Raw genomic sequence first — 21,599 nt, forward strand, 5'->3', positions numbered from 1 at the left:
CTGTACCTCTGCTGTGCATATTATGAGGGGCTCCCACCATCCCTGTGCTATGCTCATTATGAGGGGCTCCCACCATCCCTGTGCTATGCTGACTTCCTCCTGGGGCTGCTTATTATGAGGGGCTCCCACCATCCCTGTGCTATGCTGACTTACTCCTGGGGCTGTACCTCTGCTGTGCATATTATGAGGGGCTCCCACCATCCCTGTGCTATGCTCATTATGAGGGGCTCCCACCATCCCTGTGCTATGCTCATTATGAGGGGCTCCCACCATCCCTGTGCTATGCTCATTATGAGAGACTCCCACCATCCCTGTGCTATGCTGACTTACTCCTGGGGCTGCTTACGGTGCAGGTGTCGGTGCTGTATATCACGGTGCTGGTGTCAGTGCTGTATATCACGGTACTGGTGTCAGTGCTGTATATCACGGTGCTGGTGTGAGTGCTTTATGTCACGCTGCTGATTTCAGTGCTCTCTATCATGGTGCTGGTGTCAGATCACTTTATCACGGTGCAGGTGTCATTGCTGTATGTCACGCCGCTGATGTCAGTGCTCTCTATCACGGTGCTGGTGTCAGATCACTCTATCAGGGTGAAGGTATCATTGCTGTATGTCACACTGCTGGTGATCATCTCCTTCACCCTCTTCTTTGCCTACCCTGACCTTCCCTCTCCTCCATTGCCTTCAGTCCTGAATAGTCCCAATTTCACATATAAAAAAAGAATGCTTGTAGTTGTCGATCCCAGATTCACCTCATACATGTGTTATGTCATTGGCCATATGGTGGGACTATGTTTACACAGCTAGTAATTATTTTGTGGCTGCAAATTTGACCTGTAGGTTTGCAAAGTTCGCCTCCCATTGAAGTCAATGGGGCCCGCCGCAAACGTTACGGTTCGCAAACTATCGGCCGCATTCGCGGTCTGCGTTCGCGAAACGTCCCGTCGGAAGTTCGTCCATCACTATTCGTGACGTGGCAAATTATGAATTCTCAAAATGCAGCGCATATTCTTTTCTTCTTTAATGGGATAATAATGAAGCTGCTTTGCTGAAAAGCGCAAAATTAAAAGCGCAAAGTGAAAAGTGCGATCACTGTCGCTGTGAGTGTTACTGCAGTGATATGCTGGCTCTGCCTGACTTCTCCCCCAGGCCAGTGCCCAGCACGATGAATAGTAAAGGACAGACTCATTTTTTTTAAGGTCGAACTTATCGAATAAATATCAAAATAATGGAAAGAAAGCTGCACGCTATGTAAAGTGGGGAGTATAAAAATACATATTGCTATATCAACCTACAGAATAGTGAACACTGCAAATTTCTATGTATGTGCAGAAACAATTGGTCATATGGGACTGCAAATTTCTACACATTAGACATTTCTATACCACACATTGTAATACATTTGATGTCAACACCACCTCTTTATACGAACAAATTTTCTATAAAACTTGGAAACGAGGAAGGGGTTCGATTTCAGAGAACTGCGGTCATTTGGTGAGCACGGACCCACAAGAAAAATGACCATATATGCAGAAATGGAAATCAGACCTTAAAAGAAAAGTATATATTTTTTTCTTTCCCAGATTCATACTTACCTAAGTGTATGCAGCATCAGACGGATGCCACATCTGTCCCCCACCCTCTCTGCATTGAGAACCGAGCCATCGAGCATCACCGATGGCTTGGTTCTCTCGGCTCCTCCAGCAGAGAGCTGCTGACTGTCAATCAGCATCTCTCCTCTCAGCTCCTCCACGCTCATTGGAGCACTGAGCTGTGAAGGGGTGGGGAACTCCCATCTCAGTCTCTCAGCAGCTCAGGAAAATGTACAAGATCCCTAGTGCCCCATACACACGGTCGGAAAGTCCGATCATGTGTGGGCTCTATCAGGCCTTTTTTGTCGGAATTTCTGACGGAAAATGTTTGAGAGCTGGATTTAAAATTTTCCAACAACAAAATCCGATCTGACTTTTTCCGATCGTGTGTAGAGAATTCCGACGCACAAAGTGCCATGCATGCTCAGAAAAAAATTGGAGACGAAAGCTATTGGCTACTGGCCTCTACGTAGTCCCGTTGTACGTTACGAACATCACCTCATTCCGAATGATAGGATTTTCCGACAACTTTGTGCGACCATGTGTATGCAAGATCGGAAAAAATCAGACAGATTTTGTGGTCGGAATGTCTGATCGTGTGTATGAGGCATTACAGTTTGCCATGAAATGCTTTACCAGATAATATTTCACACCTACCAAACTACATGCTATATTCCCCGCAGTCTCTCCCACATGTTTTAGAGAAGGGATATGCATTTAGTGGACCTCTAGCTGTTGCAAAACTACAAGTCCCATCATGCCTCTGCCTCTGGGTGTCATGCTTGTGGCTGTGGGTCTTGCTATGTCTTATGGAACTTGTAGTTCTGCAACAGCTGGATGTCCGCTAATTACATATCCCTGTTTTAGAGGATGTTCCTCTCAAGGTTCCTTTCTTCATATTTTCTAGGAATGTGAGGAAATATCCCATATTTGGTGTAAGTTGAAAATGTTGCTTCATTCATAACAGGAAACCTGGTCCACCTCACCTCTACTAATTGTCTTTTGTTCACCCCGATATCACCCCTATATGTGACTTATTCATACTAGGCTTGTGCAATCCATTTCGTAACGAATCGAAAAATTCGGCCAAATTTTGCATCTTTTGGACATTCGGATGCATCTGAATGTCTGATTAAAAAATAACGAATTTCAACTGATACGAAAGAAATTATAGCGGATATAACGAATGAATTCGATATTATTTGGTATTTCCTTAAAGATCTAATGAAATAAAAGGCCAGCTCAAAGTAAATCTTACAGTCCAATCAGATGATTAAGTTTGTGCTGGAGGTTGGATTACTGGCAAAGTGCATTCATGAGAACTGAGTGAGAAGGGTGTTGTGTTGTATTTGAGCAGAGGAGATGAGATATTGTCATTGTGTGTGTTAATAGATTCAATAAACAAACGAATTTGCAAACTTCAAATCATTATCACGAATATTTTACATACATAAATATTGAATTTGAACGAATACGAACAAAATTATAGCGTATATATATCGAATGAATTCGCCATGATTCGAGACTCAGTATAACGAATATTGACACTCTACATAAATAACAAATTATCCGAAAACGTATTAATGTAACATAACGAATATAACAGAACTAAATTATGTATTTTATGAATGACAACAAACCGAAACGAAACAAATTTTTCCATTGTGCACAAGTCTAATGCCACGTACACACGATCGGACAATTCAATCGCGCGTGGGCTCCAGCTGACTTTTTCTTCCCGAATTGTCCGCAGAACTCTGCTTTTAGCGGACAATCCGTTCGTCTGTGTGCTAGTCTGACGGATTAAAACCAACGCTAGGGCAGCTATTGGCTACTGGCTATGAACTTCCTTATTCGACATCATCATGTTCAAATCCGTCAGACTTTTGGAGTGATCGTGTGTGGCCAAGTCCATTTGCATGAAAGTCTGTCGGATTTTCAGCCGGACTAAGTCCACTGGATAGTCCGATTGTGAGTTTGTGGCATTATTTATACCATTTGTGTTGCCATACACTGGCTAATAGCCAAAAACTGGAAATCTGTTTAAGTCCCTATTACCCAATTAAAATCAAGAGTAAACTCCATTAACATTATGGAAAAAATATTCCATATTTTATACAATTCTATGAATTATAACATTAAATGGAACCCCTGGTTTAAACACGCTGACAATTTTTTCTAGAAGATTGACAACTATATTATCAATGTGGATAATCTACATCTGACTAACCATTTACAGTTAAACACATCAATGTCATTTTTGTATATATGATGTTAGCTTTCTCGTTTGACTTAAGTCGTAATATTGTTTTACATTCATAAATACGATTTTATGTTTTCCTTTGTCATTTAACGAATCTTGTGATATAACTGACAATGGCACCTTGAACACTCCTTTTTTTATTGTATACACTTCATGCTGCTGTTTTTCTTTATTTTTTTTGTTCTCTCTAAGTGTCGGTTCACACTAGGGAGGCTTCAAAGTCTTCCGACTCTGATGCTGCCCCACACAGTGTGACCTCAGTGCGGCTTGCAGATGACTTCTTTAAAAGAAGCCAATACAAGCCACTCCGAAGTCTCCCCCAAGTAGTGCAGGAACCTTTTTCTAAGTCGGAGCGGCTTGAGTCGCTCCCATTAGAACGGTTCCATTGCACTGCATGGAGCGCAACTTGTCAGGCAACTAAGTCTCCTGACAGGTCTCTCCAGTGTGAACTTACTTGTACCACCAAATGGTTTGAATAACATTTTTTAAACAAAAAAAAAACAGATTGCTGCAGAGTGAAGTTCAACATCAACGCTATCCACTTCCTATCTCTCCCAATCATAATCAAATTGTTTTATGACCATTCTCCTGTCTATAATACAACAGTCTGAACTTCTCTGACATGCAATTCTTTGTTAATCTCTTGCTCCATCTAATATAAAAAGCTTTTACTTAGTTGCATAGTTACAGTGGTGTGAAAAAGTGTTTGCCCCCTTCCTCATTTCCTGTTCCTTTACATGTTTGTCACACTTAAGTGTTTCCGAACATCAAACCAATTTAAACAATAGTCAAGGACAACACAAGTAAACACAAAATGCAATTTGTAAATGAAGGTGTTTATTATTAAAGGTGAAAAAAAATCCAAACCATCATGGCCCTGTGTGAAAAAGTGATTGCCCCCCTTGTTAAAACATACTATAACTGTGGTTGTCCACACCTGAGTTCAATTTCTCTAGCCACACCCAGGCCTGATTATTGCCACACCTGTTCACAATCAAGGCATCACTTAAATAGGAGCTGCTTGACACAGTAAGGTCCACCAGAAGATCCTTAAAAGCTACACATCATGCCGAGACCCAAAGAAATTCAGGAACAATTGAGAAAGAAAGTAATTGAGATCTATCAGTCTGGAAAGGGTTATAAAGCCATTTCCAAAGCTTTGGGAATCCAGCGAACCACAGTGAGAGCCATTATCCACAAATGGCGAAGACATGGAACAGTGGTGAACCTTCCCAGGAGTGGCCGGCCGCCCAAAATTACCCCAAGAGCGCAGCGACGACTCATCCAAGAGGTCACAAAAGACCCCACAACAACGTCCAAGGAACTGCAGGCCTCACTTGCCTCAGTTAAGGTCAGCGTTCATGCCTCCACCATCAGAAAAAGACTGGGCAAAAATGGCCTGCATGGCAGAGTTCCAAGAAGAAAACCACTGCTGAGCAAAAAGAACATCAAAGCTTGTCTCAATTTCTCCACAACACATCTTGATGATCCCCAAGACTTTTGGGACAACATTCTGTGGACCGATGAGACAAAAGTGGAACTCTTTGGAAGGTGTGTGTCCAAGTATATCTGGCGTAGAAGGAACACTGCATTTCATAAAAAGAACATTATACCAACAGTAAAATATGGTGGTGGTAGTGTGATGGTCTGGGGCTGTTTTGCTGCTTCAGGACCTGGAAGACTTGCCGTGATAAAAGGAACTATGAATTCTGCTGTCTACCAAGAGATCCTGAAGGAGAATGTCCGACCATCTGTTCGTGTACTCAAGCTGAAACGAACTTGGGTTCTGCAGCAGGACAATGATCCTAAACACACCAGCAAGTCCACCACCGAATGGCTGAAGAAAAACAAAATGAAGACTTTGGAGTGGCCTAGCCAAAGTCCTGACCTGAATCCTATTGAGATGTTGTGGTATGACCTTAAAAAGGCCGTTCATGCTCGAAAACCCTCTAATGTAACTGAATTAGGACAATTCTGCAAAGATGAGTGGGCCAAAATTCCTCCAGGACGCTGTAAAAGCCTCATTGCACGTTATCGCAAACGCTTGGTTGCAGTTGTTGCTGCTAAGGGTGGCCCAACCAGTTATTAGGTTTAGGGGGCAATCACTTTTTCACACAGGGCCATGATGGTTTGGATTTTTTTTCACCTTTAATAATAAACACCTTCATTTACAAATTGCATTTTGTGTTTACTTGTGTTGTCCTTGACTATTGTTTAAATTGGTTTGATGTTCCGAAACACTTAAGTGTGACAAACATGCAAAGGAACAGGAAATGAGGAAGGGGGCAAACACTTTTTCACACCACTGTACATAGTTAGTAAGTTTGAATAAAGACACCAGTCCATCCATTTCAACCTGAGTGAGTGTCTACAATTGTCCCAATCCCTGTATATTGCACACTCACATTGGTCCCTACCCTCAAGGAGCCCACAATGCAAGGTCCCCATCCATATAATAGGGCCAATTTTTGGACAGAAGCCAATTAACCTACCTGCATGTCTTTGGAGTTGTACTTGGTTGAATGTGTGTCTTCTTGGGGCCATGGATTTAATCCAGTCAATCAATATTGATTATTTTAATCCTCATGCTGCTAGCATTAGTAAATAGATGGGAAAGTATATCATATTAATTGTTAAATTTTTTTTTTTTTTACATTACTTCCTGCTTTCTTGTCTAGGCAAATGGTGTCATACATCCCAGGAGTCTTCAGGAGAGGAGGAGGGGATAAACAGAGATTTTCTTAGCTAAGCACACTCTCCTGAATGCATGCTTGAGCTAAGGGCAGATGGATTACAGGAAGTAAATGCTAAATTAATCATTTGCCCTTACTCAAGATGGCCACAGTCAGAAATGCTAAGGGGTATTTTTTAAAAGTGATTGCTCAATAAAATAAAGCATGGAGACATGGATGGATGGGAGAGTTTGCTTTGAATATTAAAAATGAATGAAATATTGTTTTTGGTTTGTGGTGCTCAGACTCAGTGCAGCTCTGCTTTAGGCTGGGTTCACACCATCGCCACATGCGGCTCCCAGCAGGGGTCCGGTGTGTCCCGGTTCACTGTTGCAGGTCCGATTGCAGCCTGAATTTTTGGCTGAATTTGAACCTGAAATGGACCAAAAGACGCACAGGACTCCTGTGTAAATTTACCAAAGAAAAGCCGGTCAAAATCTCCTGCTATTGACTACTGGATGGGGGGCAACCCGCATCCAATTTGCAATGGTGTGAACCCAGCCTTAATCATCTGTGTGTGGTGAGGTCTGCAGCCACATGAATCCTTATAAAACCCTTAAAGTGGAACTAAACTTTATGCGAGCACCACAAACTGACAATGATATTTCATTCATTTTCAATATTCAAAGCAAACTCACCCATCCATGTCTCCACAATTTAGGCCCCTTGGATGTGCAAGGGACCAAAAACTGTGTAAAGAGTAATGCTGAGTATAGGTGTGTAAAGGTACATAAGCATATAGATGAGCATAGACGTTTGAGAGGGGATATGATAGTGATATACAAATATCTCAATGGTGATCCCAGCATAAGTATGAAACTTTTCAGTCCCAGGGATTGTAGGAAGACACGGGGCACACAATGAGACTGGAAGAGAAGCGATTTAACTTTAAACCGTTTACAGGGTTTTCACGATTTTCAGTGTCAGGGCGGTAAGGATGTGGAACACTCTTCCACAATCGGTGGTGTCGGCAGGAAGTATGGATAGAAATACCCTTGGATGTGCATCTTAATGTAAACAATATACAGGGATATGGTAAATTATTTTTCTACACATACACACCTACATAGGTTGAACTGGATGGACTGATGTCTTTATTCAACCTTACCAATTATGTTACTATGTTACAAGTAAAATTCTACTTCATTGCCAGTGTTGTAATATACTTATTTATACTCAAGTAAACATGCTTATAGATGAGTAAACACACCTATGCGAGTAAATTACTGCACTCAAATGAAAAATCTTCTTATTTTGTTTTACTGCTCTGTACTCATCACTGTATTACTGATGTTTACTCAGCTTTGTGCAATGTCCCATAGACAACAATGCATCCCATTTCAGATCAGTCAAAAAATCTGCATTCTTTACTTCCGTGTGCACACTGGACGTTAAAATAACATTATAAAAACACAGGTAGCTTTGCAGTGAGTCTTTTTTCAATGTTTTTTAATGTTTTTGCAATAGCTTTTATTAGCGTTTTTTTTCAATGGATCAAAAATGTTAAAAAAACGCTGGTGAGCCACGTTTTTGAGCATATCAGCATTTATTAGCGTTTATGAGCATTTGGCATTTTTTGTGGTCAGAAAAACGACTCCTGAACGCGTTTTTATGGCGTTCAGAAAACAGCCCATAAACTCCACTGCTGATAAACGTCCAAAAACGTCCATGTGTGCATGGACACATAGGATAACATAGAGGGGAGTTTATGGGGGGGTTATTTACTAAAGGCAAATCCATTTTGCACTGCAAGTGCACTTGGAAGTGCAGTCGCTGTAGATCCGAGGGGGACATGCAAGGAAAATAAAAAACAGCATTTTAGCTTGCACACGATTGGAAGATTAAATCAGCAGAGCTTCCCCTCAGATCTACCCTTTAGATTTAGAGCGACTGCACTTCCAAGTGCACTTGCAGTGGAAAGTGGATTTGCCTTTCATAAATAACTCCCATGAGCTGTTAAAAAAAAATTCCCAAACCCCCAAAAACGGCCATTTACGAGCTTCAGTGTGCATGGAGCCTCATATTGTTGAGAAATAGCTTTGAAAATCACTCCTCTAGCATTGCTAGCCGCAACCATTTTGAGTAAGGGCAGATGATTCATGTAGCAATTACTTCCTGGAATACATCTGCTCTTAGCTCGGGCATGCAGGCAGAAGGGTGTTTTTAGCTGAGAAAACCCTCCACCCTTCCTCCAGATGAAAGAAAAAATTGCCATGAAGATTCCTAGGATGGATGACATCATTTTGGCCTAGACTAGAAACCAGGAAACAACTGAAGAAATGTAAAAAAAAAAAAAAGTTTAAAACAAGTAAATATAATATACCTTCCTATCTATTTACTAATTCTAGCAGATAAGGGTTAAAATTGTTCATGTTGAGGGATCATTGAGGGAGTTTAGTTCTACTTTAACCACTTGCTTACTGGGCACTTAAACCCCCCTCATGCCCAGACCAATTTTCTGCTTTCAGCGCTGATGCACTTTGAATGACAATTGCGCGGGCATACAACACTGTACCCAAATAATATTTTTATCATTTTTTTCCCACAAATAGAGCTTTCTTTTGGTGGTATTTAGTTACAGCTCGGAGTTTTATTTTTTGCTAAACAAACAAAAAAAGATGCAAAAAAAAAAAAATCATGTTTAATAGTTTGTTATAAAATTTTGCAAACAGGTCATTTTTCTCCTTCATTGAAGTGCGCTGATGAGGCGGCACTGATAGGCTGCACTGATAGGCTGCACTGGTGGGCACTGATAGGCTGCACTGGTGGGCACTGATAGGCTGCACTGGTGGGCACTAATAGGCACAGATAAGGCGGCACTGATGGGTACAGATAAGGCGGCACTGATGGGCAAAGATGGGCACAGATAAGATGGCACGGATGGGTGGCACAGATGGGTGGCACGGATGGGTGGCACTAAGGGGCACTGATAGGTACCACTGATAGATGGGACTGATGGGCACTGATAGGTGGCACTGATGGGCACTGGTAGATGACACTGATGGGCACAGATATGTGGCACTGGGGTGCAGCACCTTTGTTGAGGCAGATTGTGGGCACTGCTGGGTGGCACTGTGGGCACTGCTGGGTGGCACTGACAGGGGGGGACACATTTTTTATTGATGTGGCACTGGCAGGGGGCAGGTGGGCACTGGCAGGGCTGGCCGTGATCGGGACTGATGTCCCGATCACGGCCGCCGGTGATCGGCTCTTTTTTTTCTCCTCGCGCTGTCAGCGCGAGGAGGAATAATAGCTGATTACCGGCTCCGTTGTATCACATGATCAGCTGTCATTGGCTGACAGCTGATCACGTGATAAGGGGTCGGGATCGACCCCTTGCTCGGATCAGTGATCAGGCGAGTCTCATAGACTCGCCGATCACAGAGCGCGCAGGCCGCTCGTGCACGGGACGACGTCAATAGACGTCATCCCGGCAAAGGAGATCCGCGCTGTAGCCGTCATTCGGCTATAGCGCGGGTCTCAAGTGGTTAAAGGAACCCTAAAGGACTGCCACTTCTAACCTCCTAGAGAGCATGCTAGTTACCTGGCCACCTCTGGCTTCAATATTATGAGTTCCTGACTTAGAATGTATGTGAAGTCACAATTCATGATCTGCATATAAAGGTCAGTAATGCTGAATGTATTGTGAGCATGACAGACAGATAAACTGACATTTTTACACTGAGCTAGTATACTTTTCTTCTAATATCACTGGTACCCCTAAAGCGGGTGCATTAAAGAGGAAGTAAACCCTGATGGCCATTATGTGACACTTACCTGCAGGAGAAGCCAGTGATGTCCCCCTCTTCCTCGCTAGTAGCGAGCATCCATTCTTCACCGCTCTTCCTTCTGGGGTTGCGAACTTGGGCTCTGTGACTGGCCAGAGATGCGTGACATCGCGTGACGTCACTCCCGTGCATGCGTGTGGAAGCCACCTTTAACCGAATGACCCGAGCTAGAAACGGCACAGTGTGCCCTTTCTAACTCCAGCGCATGCGCAGGAGAAATTGCTGTACGATGATTTGCAAATATCTCCTAGACCGTGCAGGTCTGGGAGAAATTGCAAGCACCTACAGGTAAGTCTTAATCTAGGCTTACTTGTAGGTTAAAGTGGTGTTGCTACCTGGCTGGTTTTTGAATCATAAGTCCGGGTTTGAGGCAGACTGAAACCCGGACACATTATTCAGACTTTCAGATTGGGCTGCGGCTCTCCAAGTTACCAAGAGAGTCACACACAAATCTGTTGGCATCTGGGAGTTGCAGGTGGCTGTCTGGGTTCAGGTTCGGCACCACTGGGGGGGGGGGGGGAGAGCAATTAAGTCAGGAAAAGCAATTTGGCCACACCCATTGTTTGCTGTGGCATGCAATGCGTGACACATTATTACTCTCCTTGCGGCTCCCAAAGGTGTCCTAGGCCTCTAAAGTGTTCGGGTTTGGCTTGGAGAAGAGGTGGCAACCCTAATTAAAAATGTGATTACAGTTGTGCATAGGTACCCAATCAGCTTCTATCATAGACTTGTACCTTTATGCTTTGAAAATGAAAGACAGAAGCCGATTGGTTGCCATGCAAAGCTGCTCCAGATTCTGTCTCCAGTTTTGATACATTGAAAATGCATACCATTTGATGCACCAGAACAAAATACATGCATACAGGACATGGATTGTTAATTGTTTGTGTTCTGCATTTTAACTATCAGTACAGTAGTTAGTAGGAATGCAAAACTGCTTATGTAACATTTGATTGATACATTTCATAGGAATTTATTAAGGATATACAGTATGTACTTGACTCTGCAAGTATGGAAATGTTGTTGTTCAAGTAAGATGAAAATCCTATAAATACGTATTTCATGAAAAAATAAATATATAAATAGAAAAAAAAAAGGATAGATGATATCAATTGGTGTCTAATTGATGGAAATACACATTGCACAAATTGTAATATATAATAATTGTGCATTTTGTTAGGCCTTAGAAGTCACAGCACAATGGATGTTAGATGTGTTTACACTGACACCCTGTGGTCACAAGGAGGAATGACTGCTCGAAGATTTTTTTTTTTTAGGAAATCTTTTAAAGCACCTCAAAATCCCATCTAAAATGTGTAAATTTTTAAGATTATTAGCATTCTTGCATAAATTGCAGCCTCTCATGAGAGAATAATTTTTTCTTTAACTATTGATGGCAGATATTATATATTCCTATATAAATTTTGCCTCCTGTGTAACCCTATGTATATCAACACATCTGTTAGCATGATATAGCATGATGGGCGGAGATCACACACATGGTGTTCGGTGAAAGGCAGCAAAGATCTGGAAGATCATTGCTATCGCTGTAGTAGTGGTGACTACTAAAATGGTTTGCAGCTTCCACAGGGAACGTTAAAGTATGAGATGGCATACTTATGTAGCACTGAGCTAGGACTGGTCTCTGGCTGTGTGGTCCCAGGTTCCATTCCCTGATAAGCACACAGCAGCCAGGCAAACGGTAGTTCATAGTCACTTGAGTCAGTGAACAGGCTGTACATACCCTGTTTCCCCTAAAATAAGACCTAGCGTTATTGTCGACGATGGCTGCAATATAAGCCCTACCCCCCCAAATAAGCCCTAGTTAAAGTCCTTCTATGTCTTATTCTCAGGGTAGGGCTTATTTTTGGGGAAAGAGGGTGGGGTTTATTTGGGGGGTAGGGCTTATATTGCAGCCATCACCGACACTCATGCTAGGTCTTATTTTAGGGGAAACAGGGTATCTTTTTACAGTTTTGCTGAGAAAACGGAGATACAGTGAGCCTTGGGATACTCCAAAAACATCTAACAAAACTATAATGGAGGATTTTAACCCTTTCACACCACAGCCTTTTTCTGACATTTGTTGCTTACAAGATAAAATCCATCTTTTTTTTCAAGAAAATTACTTAGAGCCCCCAAATATTATATATATATATATATATATATATATATATATATATATATATATATATATATATATATAATTCCTCAGCTATATATATATATCTATATATATATATATAGATATATATATATACATTCCTCAGCTCAGAGAGAAGAGAAGAGATACAATGTATCTCTCGGTTCTTTGGATGAAAGGAATGAACTTTGGTCTGTAAGACCCCTTTCACACTGTTTTAGCACTAAAAATATCACCTGTAAAGGTCCTCCAAAATGCCTCCCATGCCACCGCAGTGTGAAAGCCTGAGTGCTTTCACACTAGGGTGATGTGCTTGCGGGGCGTTACAAAGCAACATCTTTGGGGCGGTTTAGGAGGGCTGTATACCAGTGGCGTTGCTAGGGGGGTGCGGGGGGTGTGGTCCGCACCCGGGTGCCACCCACTACAGGGGTGACACCATCCCATGGGTGACAGAAGCCCTGGCTCCGTTTTGCGTTTTTTTTTTCAACCTGAAAACCCTCTATCAGTGCGGGGGGTATGTACTGAGAGAGAACTATATTTGGTTGAAGGGGGGCTGTACTGATGGAGGGGGGTCTATACTTAGTGGAGGGGGGTCTACTGAAGGAAGGGGGTCTGTACTAAGGGGCGACTATAATTGGTGGATGGGGGTGACACCATGTTTTACTGCCCCGGATGACACCAACCCTAGTGACGCCACTGCTGTATACATGGGCATGGGCAACGCTTCTGAAGCACCTGAAAAGTGTTTCGGAAGCGCCGCAACATAAGCAGCTTTAACCCTTTCTTCAGCCACTAGTGGGGGTTAAAAGCACTAGCGGCCAAAAAGCATTCTGAAACTATGGTAAAGCGACGCTAAAACTAGCGACGCTTTACCTCCAATGCCCTATACACACAGTCAGACTGTGTTGTTGGAAATTCTGATTGTGTGTGGGCTCCATCTGACTTTTTCCGTCGGAATTTCCGACACACAAAGTTTGAGATCTGGATCTAAAATTTTCCAACAACAAAATCCGTTTGTTTAAATTCCGATCGTGTGTAGACAATTCTGACACACAAAGTGCCATGCATGCTCAGAAGAAATTACGAGACGAAAGCTATTGGCTACTGGCCTCTTTATAGTCCCGTCGTATGGTTTGCATGTCACCTCATTCTGAATGATCGGATTTTCAGACAACTTTGGGCCAAAATCCGTTGGAAAAAATCCAATGGTTTTTGTTGTTGGAATGTCCGATCATGTGTACCGGGCATTACAGTGTGAAAGGGCTTTAAATGAGGTCAGTTTAACCACTTAAAGACTTATGCCCTGTACACACAGTCGGAAATTCCGATGGAAAAAGTCAGATTGGATTATGTTGTCGGAAAATGCGATCTTGTGTGGGCTCTATCTGACTTTTTCTGACGGATTTTCCGACGCACAAAGTTTGAGAGCAGGATCTAAAATTTTCAGACAACAAAATCCAATCGCATAAATTCCGATCGTGTGTAGACAATTCTGACGGATAAAGTGCCACGCATTCTCAGAATAAACTAAGAGACGAAAGCTATTGGCTACTGGCTCATTTATAGTCCCGACGTACGTGTTTGACGTCACCTCCTTCAGAATGATCCAATTTTCCACCAACTTTGTGCGACCGCGTGTATGCAACACAAGTTTCGGAATGTCCAACTGTGTGTACAAAGCATAAACCTTTTTCTGACATTTGTTGCTTACAAGTTAAAATCAGTATTTTCTGCTAGAAAATTACTTAGAACCCCCAAACATTATATACATTTTTAGCAGAGACCCTAGAGAATAAAATGGCAGTTGTTGCAATATTTTATGTCATGCTGTATTTGCGCAGCTGCTTTTCAAACGCAATTTTTTGGGGAAAAAATACACTTCCATTAATTAAAAAAAACAAAATAGTAAAGTTAGCCAAGTTTTTTTGTATAATGTGAAAGATGATGTTACGCCGCAAGAATCGTGATCTTTATTCTAAGCAAAAAAAAAATCATGATTCATGCAGCCCTAATGTAGACCAACATTTTGACTCAAATGGTTAAGTGGATGTAAAGAACTGCGTAAACTGATGGAAAAACTGATCCGTTTTTTCTTTGAAAAAATGTAACTGAACTGATGAAATAGACTATGTAGTATGTGTGAAAGGGGTCTACTTTTCAGTGTGTGTCCGCATCCTTTCCACAAGGCCAAGTCACATAATGTCATTATGTTGCCTTGAGGAAGGGACCCTGCCTATCTGACCTTATGTGATGCTGTTTTCACAATACAAAAGTGAAAAGAACACAGCTACAGTCATAGTGACTTCCACATTCTGCACAGCACCATCCATTATGGTCAGTACAGGCACCTACTGGATACACTGTTTAATCACTGGAAGGACTACCGCACATGCATGAACTTGTTATCACTACAGGACACCTCCCTATCTCCTCTTCTTTATAAAATAGAGGGTGTTCTGTAGTTCGCAGAGAGAGCTGGGAACAATGTAACTGATAAATGTGCAGCAAAGGTGCAGCAAAGGCAGAAATCACAGTAATTTCTGGAAGGATAATTTAGTATTTTTTTGGCATGTAACAAAAAGATAAAACTAAATCCTTTCAATTGTATATTTTACAGTTAAAAATTGAGCAAATAAGAGATGTTTACAGTACAGGTTTACTTTTTTTTTTTTATAGAAAACCCAGTAACCTGGAAACTAAAAATAAACTAACATCATTTTGGGGGGGGGAAAAATGAAAGTGATAGGATATTTAACAATATTTAATGTATTAAATGTTTTCCTTTTTGTTTTTCAGACAATATGCATCATAACTTCATCCTTACCGTTAATAGCCCAAAGCATTCAGCGACATTAGGTAAGTCTTACAAAAATCGGAAAAAAGCGATTGAAGCAAAATGTACTACTTTAGCATAACTCTCTTACCCACCATCAACTCTTTAACAATATATGTATATATCTATATATATATATATATATATATATATATATATATATATATATATATATATAGATATATATATATATATATATAGATATAGATATATATATATATACAGTATCTCACAAAAGTGAGTACACCCCTCATAATTTTGTAAACATTTTATTATATCTTTTCATATGACAACACTGAAGAAATTACACTTTGCTACAATGTAAAGAGAGTGTACAGCTTGTATAACAGTGTAAATTTGCTGTCCCCTCAAAGTAACTCAACACACAGCCATTAATGTCTAAACCGCTGGCAACAAAAGTGAGTACACCTATAAGTGAAAATGTCCAAATCGGGCCCAAAGTGTCAATATTTTGTGTGCCACTGCCTTAACACTCTTGGGCATGGAGTTCACCAGAGTTTCACAGGTTGCCACTGGAGTCCTCTTCCACTCCTCCATGACGACATCCCAGAGCCGGTGGAAGTTAGAGACCTTGCACTGCTCCGCCTTCCATTTGAAGATGCCCCACAGATACTCAATAGGGTTTAGCTCTGGAGACATGCTTGGCCAGTCAACCCCCTTTACCCTCAGCTTCTTTAGCAAGGTGGTGTTCATCTTGGAGGTGGATTTGGGGGGATTTGGGGACTGCGACCCAGTCTCTGAAGGGAGACGATCATGCTCTGCTTCAGTATGTCACAGTACATGTTGGCATTCATGGTTCTCTCAATGAACTGTAGCTCCCCAGTGCCAGCAGCACTCTTACAGCCCCAGGCCATGACACTCCCACCACCATGCTTGACTGTAGGCAAGACAAACTTGTCTTTGTACTCCTAACCTGGTTGCTGCCACACGCACTTGACACCATCTGAACCAAATAAGTTTATCTTGGTTTCAACAGACCACGGGTTCCAGTAATCCATGTCCTTAGTCAGCTTGTCTTCAGCAAACTGTGGGCTTTCTTGTGCATCATCTTTAAAAGAGGCTTCCTTCTGGTATGACAGCCATGCAGACCAATTTGAAGCAATGTGCGGCCTATGGTCTGAGCCTTGACAGACTGACCTCCCACACTTTCAACCTCTGCAGCAATGCTGGTACTCTTGCTTCTATTTCCCAAAGACAACCTCTGGATGTGATGCTGAGCACGTGCACTCAAATTGTTTGGTCGACCATTGTGAGGCCTGTTCTGAGTCCTGTTAAACCGCTGTATGGTCTTGGCCACCGTGCTGCAACACAGTTTCAGGGTCTTGGCAATCTTCTTATAGCCTAGGCCATCTTTATGTAGAGCAACAATTCTTTTTTTCAGATATTCAGAAAGTTCTTTGCCATGAGGTGCCATGTTGAACTTCCAGTGACCAGTAAAAGAGAGTGAGAGCGATAACACCAAATTTAACACACCTGCTCTCCATTCACACCTGAGATCTTGTAACACTAATGAGTCACATGACACTGGGTAGGGGAAATGGCTAATTGGGCCCAATTTTGATATTTTCCCTTAGGGGTGTACTAACTTTTGTTACCAAGTGGTTTAGATATTAATGGCTGTGTGTTGAGTTATTTTGAGGGAACAGCAAATTTACACTGTTATACAAGCTGTACACTCACTACTTTACATTGTAGCAAAGTGTAATTTCTTCAGTGTTGTCACATTAAAAGATATAATAAAAAAAATGTAGAAAAATGTGAGATACTGAGATACTTTTGTGATATACTGTGTATATATATATATATATATATATATATATATATATATATTGTATATACACTATATTACCAGTATTGGGATGCCCGCCTTTACACGCCTGGCTCACAGTCCACTCTTATTTTATCCCAAAGGTGTTCTATCGGGTTGAGGTCAGAATTCTGTGCAGGCCAGTCAAGTTCCTCCAGCCCAAACTCGCTCATCCATGTCTTTACGGACCTTGCTTTGTGCACTGGTGCGCTGTCATGTTGGAACAGGAAGGCGCCATCCCCAAACTGTTCCCACAAATATGGCAGCATGAAATTGTCCAAAATGTCTTGGTATGCTGATGCCTTAAGAGTTCTGCCGCGTACACACAGGCGGACTGTTTGGCCTACTTAGTCCGCCGAAACACATTTCAGCGGACAGTCCGCTCGTGTGTGGGCTTCAGCGGACTTTTTCAGCGCGCAGTACGGCGGACTAAGTATTCGGAATGTTCGAAATACTGTCCGTCGTACTCGCATTTCGGCGGACAATCCGCCCGTGTGTATGCCAGTCCGCCGTACTTTTGAAATGAGCGGACTTTTCCCGCCCGGAGAAAAGTCTGCTCATTTCGAGCGGGTATCCAGGTAGGCGGGGCCCGCGAAAGAGACGTCGCTGGCCCCGCCGCCTGGTATGGACTTAAAGGGGAACCCCAACGCTGAAAAAAATCGGCGTGGGGTCCCCCCAAGTCCACAACAGACCCTTGTCCGAGCACGCTACCCGGCCGGCCAGGAAAGGGGGGCGAGCGAGCGCCCCCCCCTCCTGAGCCGTACCAGGCCGCGTGCCCTCAACATGGGGGGGTGCCTTGGGGAAGGGGGGGCCCCGCGGCCCCCCCACCATGTGACATAAAGCCATGTGACACCGCCCCATTGTCCCTATATAAGTGGCCGCGCAGTGCGTCCCTGGCATTCTGGCCGGAGAGATCGTCGAGGCAACATCTCCTGGAGAAGAAGAAGAAGAAGAACGGAAGGCGGCGGCGGCGGCGACAGAAGACCGGGCCACCGCCTGTAAAAGAGCTATAAGAAGGCGCGTTGGCCCGGCAGAAGAACCGAAGAGGGGGACAAGACCCCCGAAGTCGGGAGAAGAGGCCGGCGGCGAGGAAGAAAGCCGGACTCCTCCGCTAGCAAAAGAGCTACAAGAAGATAGCGGAGGAGTCCGGCGAGAAGACCCCCGAAGACGGAAGACCCCCGGAGCTGTGCAATAAAGTATTTTATCTCGTGTGTTGTGTTTTTTTTGGTACTTTTATTTTACAGGTGAATGGGTAGGGGTACATTGTACCCCATACTCATTCACATAGGGTGGGGGGCCGGTATCCGGGGGCCCCCTTATTAAAGGGGGCTCCCAGATTCCGATAAGCCCCCCGCCCGCAGACCCCGACAACCAACGGCCAGGGTTGTCGGGAAGAGGGCCTTGTCCTCATCAACATGGGGACAAGGTGCTTTGGGGTGGAGGGGCCGCGCGGCCCCCCTTCCCCAAGGCACCCCCCCATGTTGAGGGCACGCGGCCTGGTACGGTTTAGGAGGGGGGGGGCGCTCGCTCGCCCCCCTTTCCTGGCCGGCCGGGTAGCGTGCACGGACATGGGTCTGTTGTGGACTTGGGGGGACCCCCACGCCGATTTTTTTCGGCGTTGGGGTTCCCCTTTAAGTCCATACCAGGCGGCGGGGTCAGCGACGTCTCCTTCGCGGGCCCCGCCTACCTGGAGACGCGCAACAAATGAGCGGACTTTCCTCCGCGTGTGTGGGCGAGTCCGTTCATTTCAAAAGTAGGGCGGATAGTATGGCGGACTTAGTACGCCGTATTAGTCCGCTCAAAAAGTGGTGTGTGTGGTCAAGTCCGTTCATTCGAAAGTATGACGGACTGTCCGTCGGATTGTCTGACGGACTAAGTTGGCCAGACAGTCCGCCCGTGTGTACGCGGCTTTCCCTTCACTGAAACTATGGGACTAAGCCCAACCCACTAAAAAAAAAACCCACACCATAATCCCCCCCTCCACCAAATGATTTGGACCAGTGCACAAAGGAAGGTACATAAAGACATGGATGAGCGGGTTTAAGGTGGAGGAACTTGACTGGCCTGCACAGATGCCACCATTGGCATTGGACTGAGTAAAATTGAAGGACTTCTCTGGAGGATGGAGAGGGTAGTAGAGCTTAGTCAAGATAAATTTGATGGGCGGTGTAACTCTATGACATGTTGATGTGTGATCTGCAAAGCTACTTTTTAAAACACATTCCTGATCTATTTTCAATTGTCTCCTTCTGCGTAACTCCAAGTAGTGCTGTTTGTCAGCATCAGAATAATCACCACTGAAGTCAATAAGTCCTGGACATAATTCCGACAGCAGAAATGGGAGGATATGTACAGAATACCATTTGTTGCACATTGTCTACAAACCACCTAAATAAATTCAATTTTCACATTCATCATAATGGTATTATATGAATTACAAACTGGTACTCTTGCATATTTCAGAAGAAAATATAATTAAAATTTGTTTTTGTTTTTACTTCCCTATCTAGATTACAGAATGAACAATATTCAGCTTCCACCTTCTTCCAAAAAATATAATACACTGTCATTCTCTCGTTCTTTCCATAACTTGTCTCATTTGCCACCCTCCTATGAGTCTGCTATTAAATCAGACATCAGCAGATATTCATCACTAAAAAGACTGGGTAAGTTTTGTAGAAGCTATACTGTATGTTATTTTATATTTATATTTATATTATATTTTTAGCTTTGTTTGTCTGAGGCCCCTTTAACACTTGTACATCCTGAAAGTCACGTGACTTTGGCACGATTTTGACGCAACTTGAAGCAATGCCTGTGTAACATTGAGGTCTAGAGACTTCAAGTCACATCAAAGTCAGACCTAAGTAGTGCAAGGACTACTTTGAAGTCGCACAAATATGAACGGTACTTGAAAATCATGGAGTACAACTTGTCATGCAATTTTGTAGTCCCAAGTCGCAAAACATAGTATAAAAATAATTCTGCGCTGCCCTTAGTGCTAGCAGCTAACACAACAATATGATATAGCAAAACGGTGGAAAAACAAAAAGTGTAGCGCTATATATGATGAAAAAAATTTAATTGAAAAAAGTACAAATGGGTTCAAACATTTTGGTAAGCCTTCTGTTTATCGGTGGTGGTTCCCCTCACTATAGCCATATAATTCCATCACTGTTTGGATACCAACACGAAGTTCTGAACTTTCCCTGAAACACTGTTTTGAACTTTCTTTGCACATCGTTATATTGTCTTTTTGACCTTCACGGACATTTAGCCACTTACACATACGGCTCACCATTTATGTTTATATTTTATTATTTAGAGTACTTGGGTTCATTGCTTAACATCTGATTTGATTTGTATTCTTTTCAATTAAATTTTTTTCATCATATATAGCGCTACACTTTTTGTTTTACCAAGTCGCAAGACAGATCGCACAAATGTGAAAGGGGCCTAAGTTGATAATTCCAGTCACAGCTGCAAATTGTACAATTGGGTGTTGTATATCATTCTCTGCTTTGTTCCTGACCTTTCCAATTCTAGAAAAAGGAACAACCATGGTACATTGTTCCTTACCTTAATAATATAAAATAAGAGTAATATCCGCGCTTGGTAAAAACAGCAAAACAAGCAGCTAAGCACTATAACCCAGTTATCAGGCACAAAAAGAATATATAATAAAAACAGTGCTAGAAAATATCAAATACAATTATACAAACTAGAAAAGGTGCAGATGTGAACTGTAGTTAATATATAATATTCATGTGAATATAATATAATGTAAAAAAACAAAAAAATGCTAAATTGCAAGCAAGAATAAAGTGCAAATTAAACACTTATGCAGAAAGTTCATTGGTGATAAAAGTTCATAATGAAGAGCTCCTCATGAAGCATGGATCCAATAGGTGAAATCGTGTGACGTGTAAAATATAAACTTGACCACGTGAAACCCGTCACCACAGAGAGACAAGAGGCTTACCAGAGAGTCAGCGACCGCCCTTATTCAGGGGGGTCATAAGGTGCTTGTTGGATCTGAGATCCTGTAAAACGATGACCCGATGTCCTGGTGCATCCCTCTGAAATCTGGGACCTTATAGAGGGATAACCCAATGTCCTGGTTTCGTCCCTCTCTGGAAATCCTCACAGGTACCAAGCAGTGTTCAGATCCAGTACAAATGAACTCAAGGCCCGATTGCAAAAAATACAAATATGCAAAAAAAAGGAAAAACTCCAATAGTGCAATAATGCCTTGTGAGGTTACTTTAATAAAGAGAAATGTAATGCTGCATGTAAAACTAAGAGGTCCACATATGACCCATGTATGACCCATGTATGACCCACGTACAGCAATAAAAATAGTAAAATGGAATTCCGAACAGAAGTAAAATCACTGCAGATTTCAGAGGGATGCACCAGGA

The 21,599-nt window shown here is 42.6% G+C and overlaps 1 protein-coding gene across 1 annotated transcript in view; it reads left to right on the plus strand.

The window, feature by feature from the left end:
- SHISA7 (shisa family member 7) overlaps nt 1-21,599 on the plus strand; it is a 264,851-nt gene that overhangs the window by 233,744 nt on the left and 9,508 nt on the right. Inside the window, exons 4-5 of the mRNA XM_077457313.1 lie at nt 15,314-15,373; nt 19,689-19,844. Of these exons, the coding sequence (XP_077313439.1) occupies nt 15,314-15,373; nt 19,689-19,844 (216 nt within the window). The remainder of the gene's footprint in view (nt 1-15,313; nt 15,374-19,688; nt 19,845-21,599) is intronic.

Source organism: Lithobates pipiens, unplaced genomic scaffold (genome assembly GCF_037356315.1).
Source record: "Lithobates pipiens isolate NorthernLeopardFrog02 unplaced genomic scaffold, aLitPip1_a1.2 Scaffold_27, whole genome shotgun sequence".
Taxonomy (NCBI): Eukaryota; Metazoa; Chordata; class Amphibia; order Anura; family Ranidae; genus Lithobates; species Lithobates pipiens.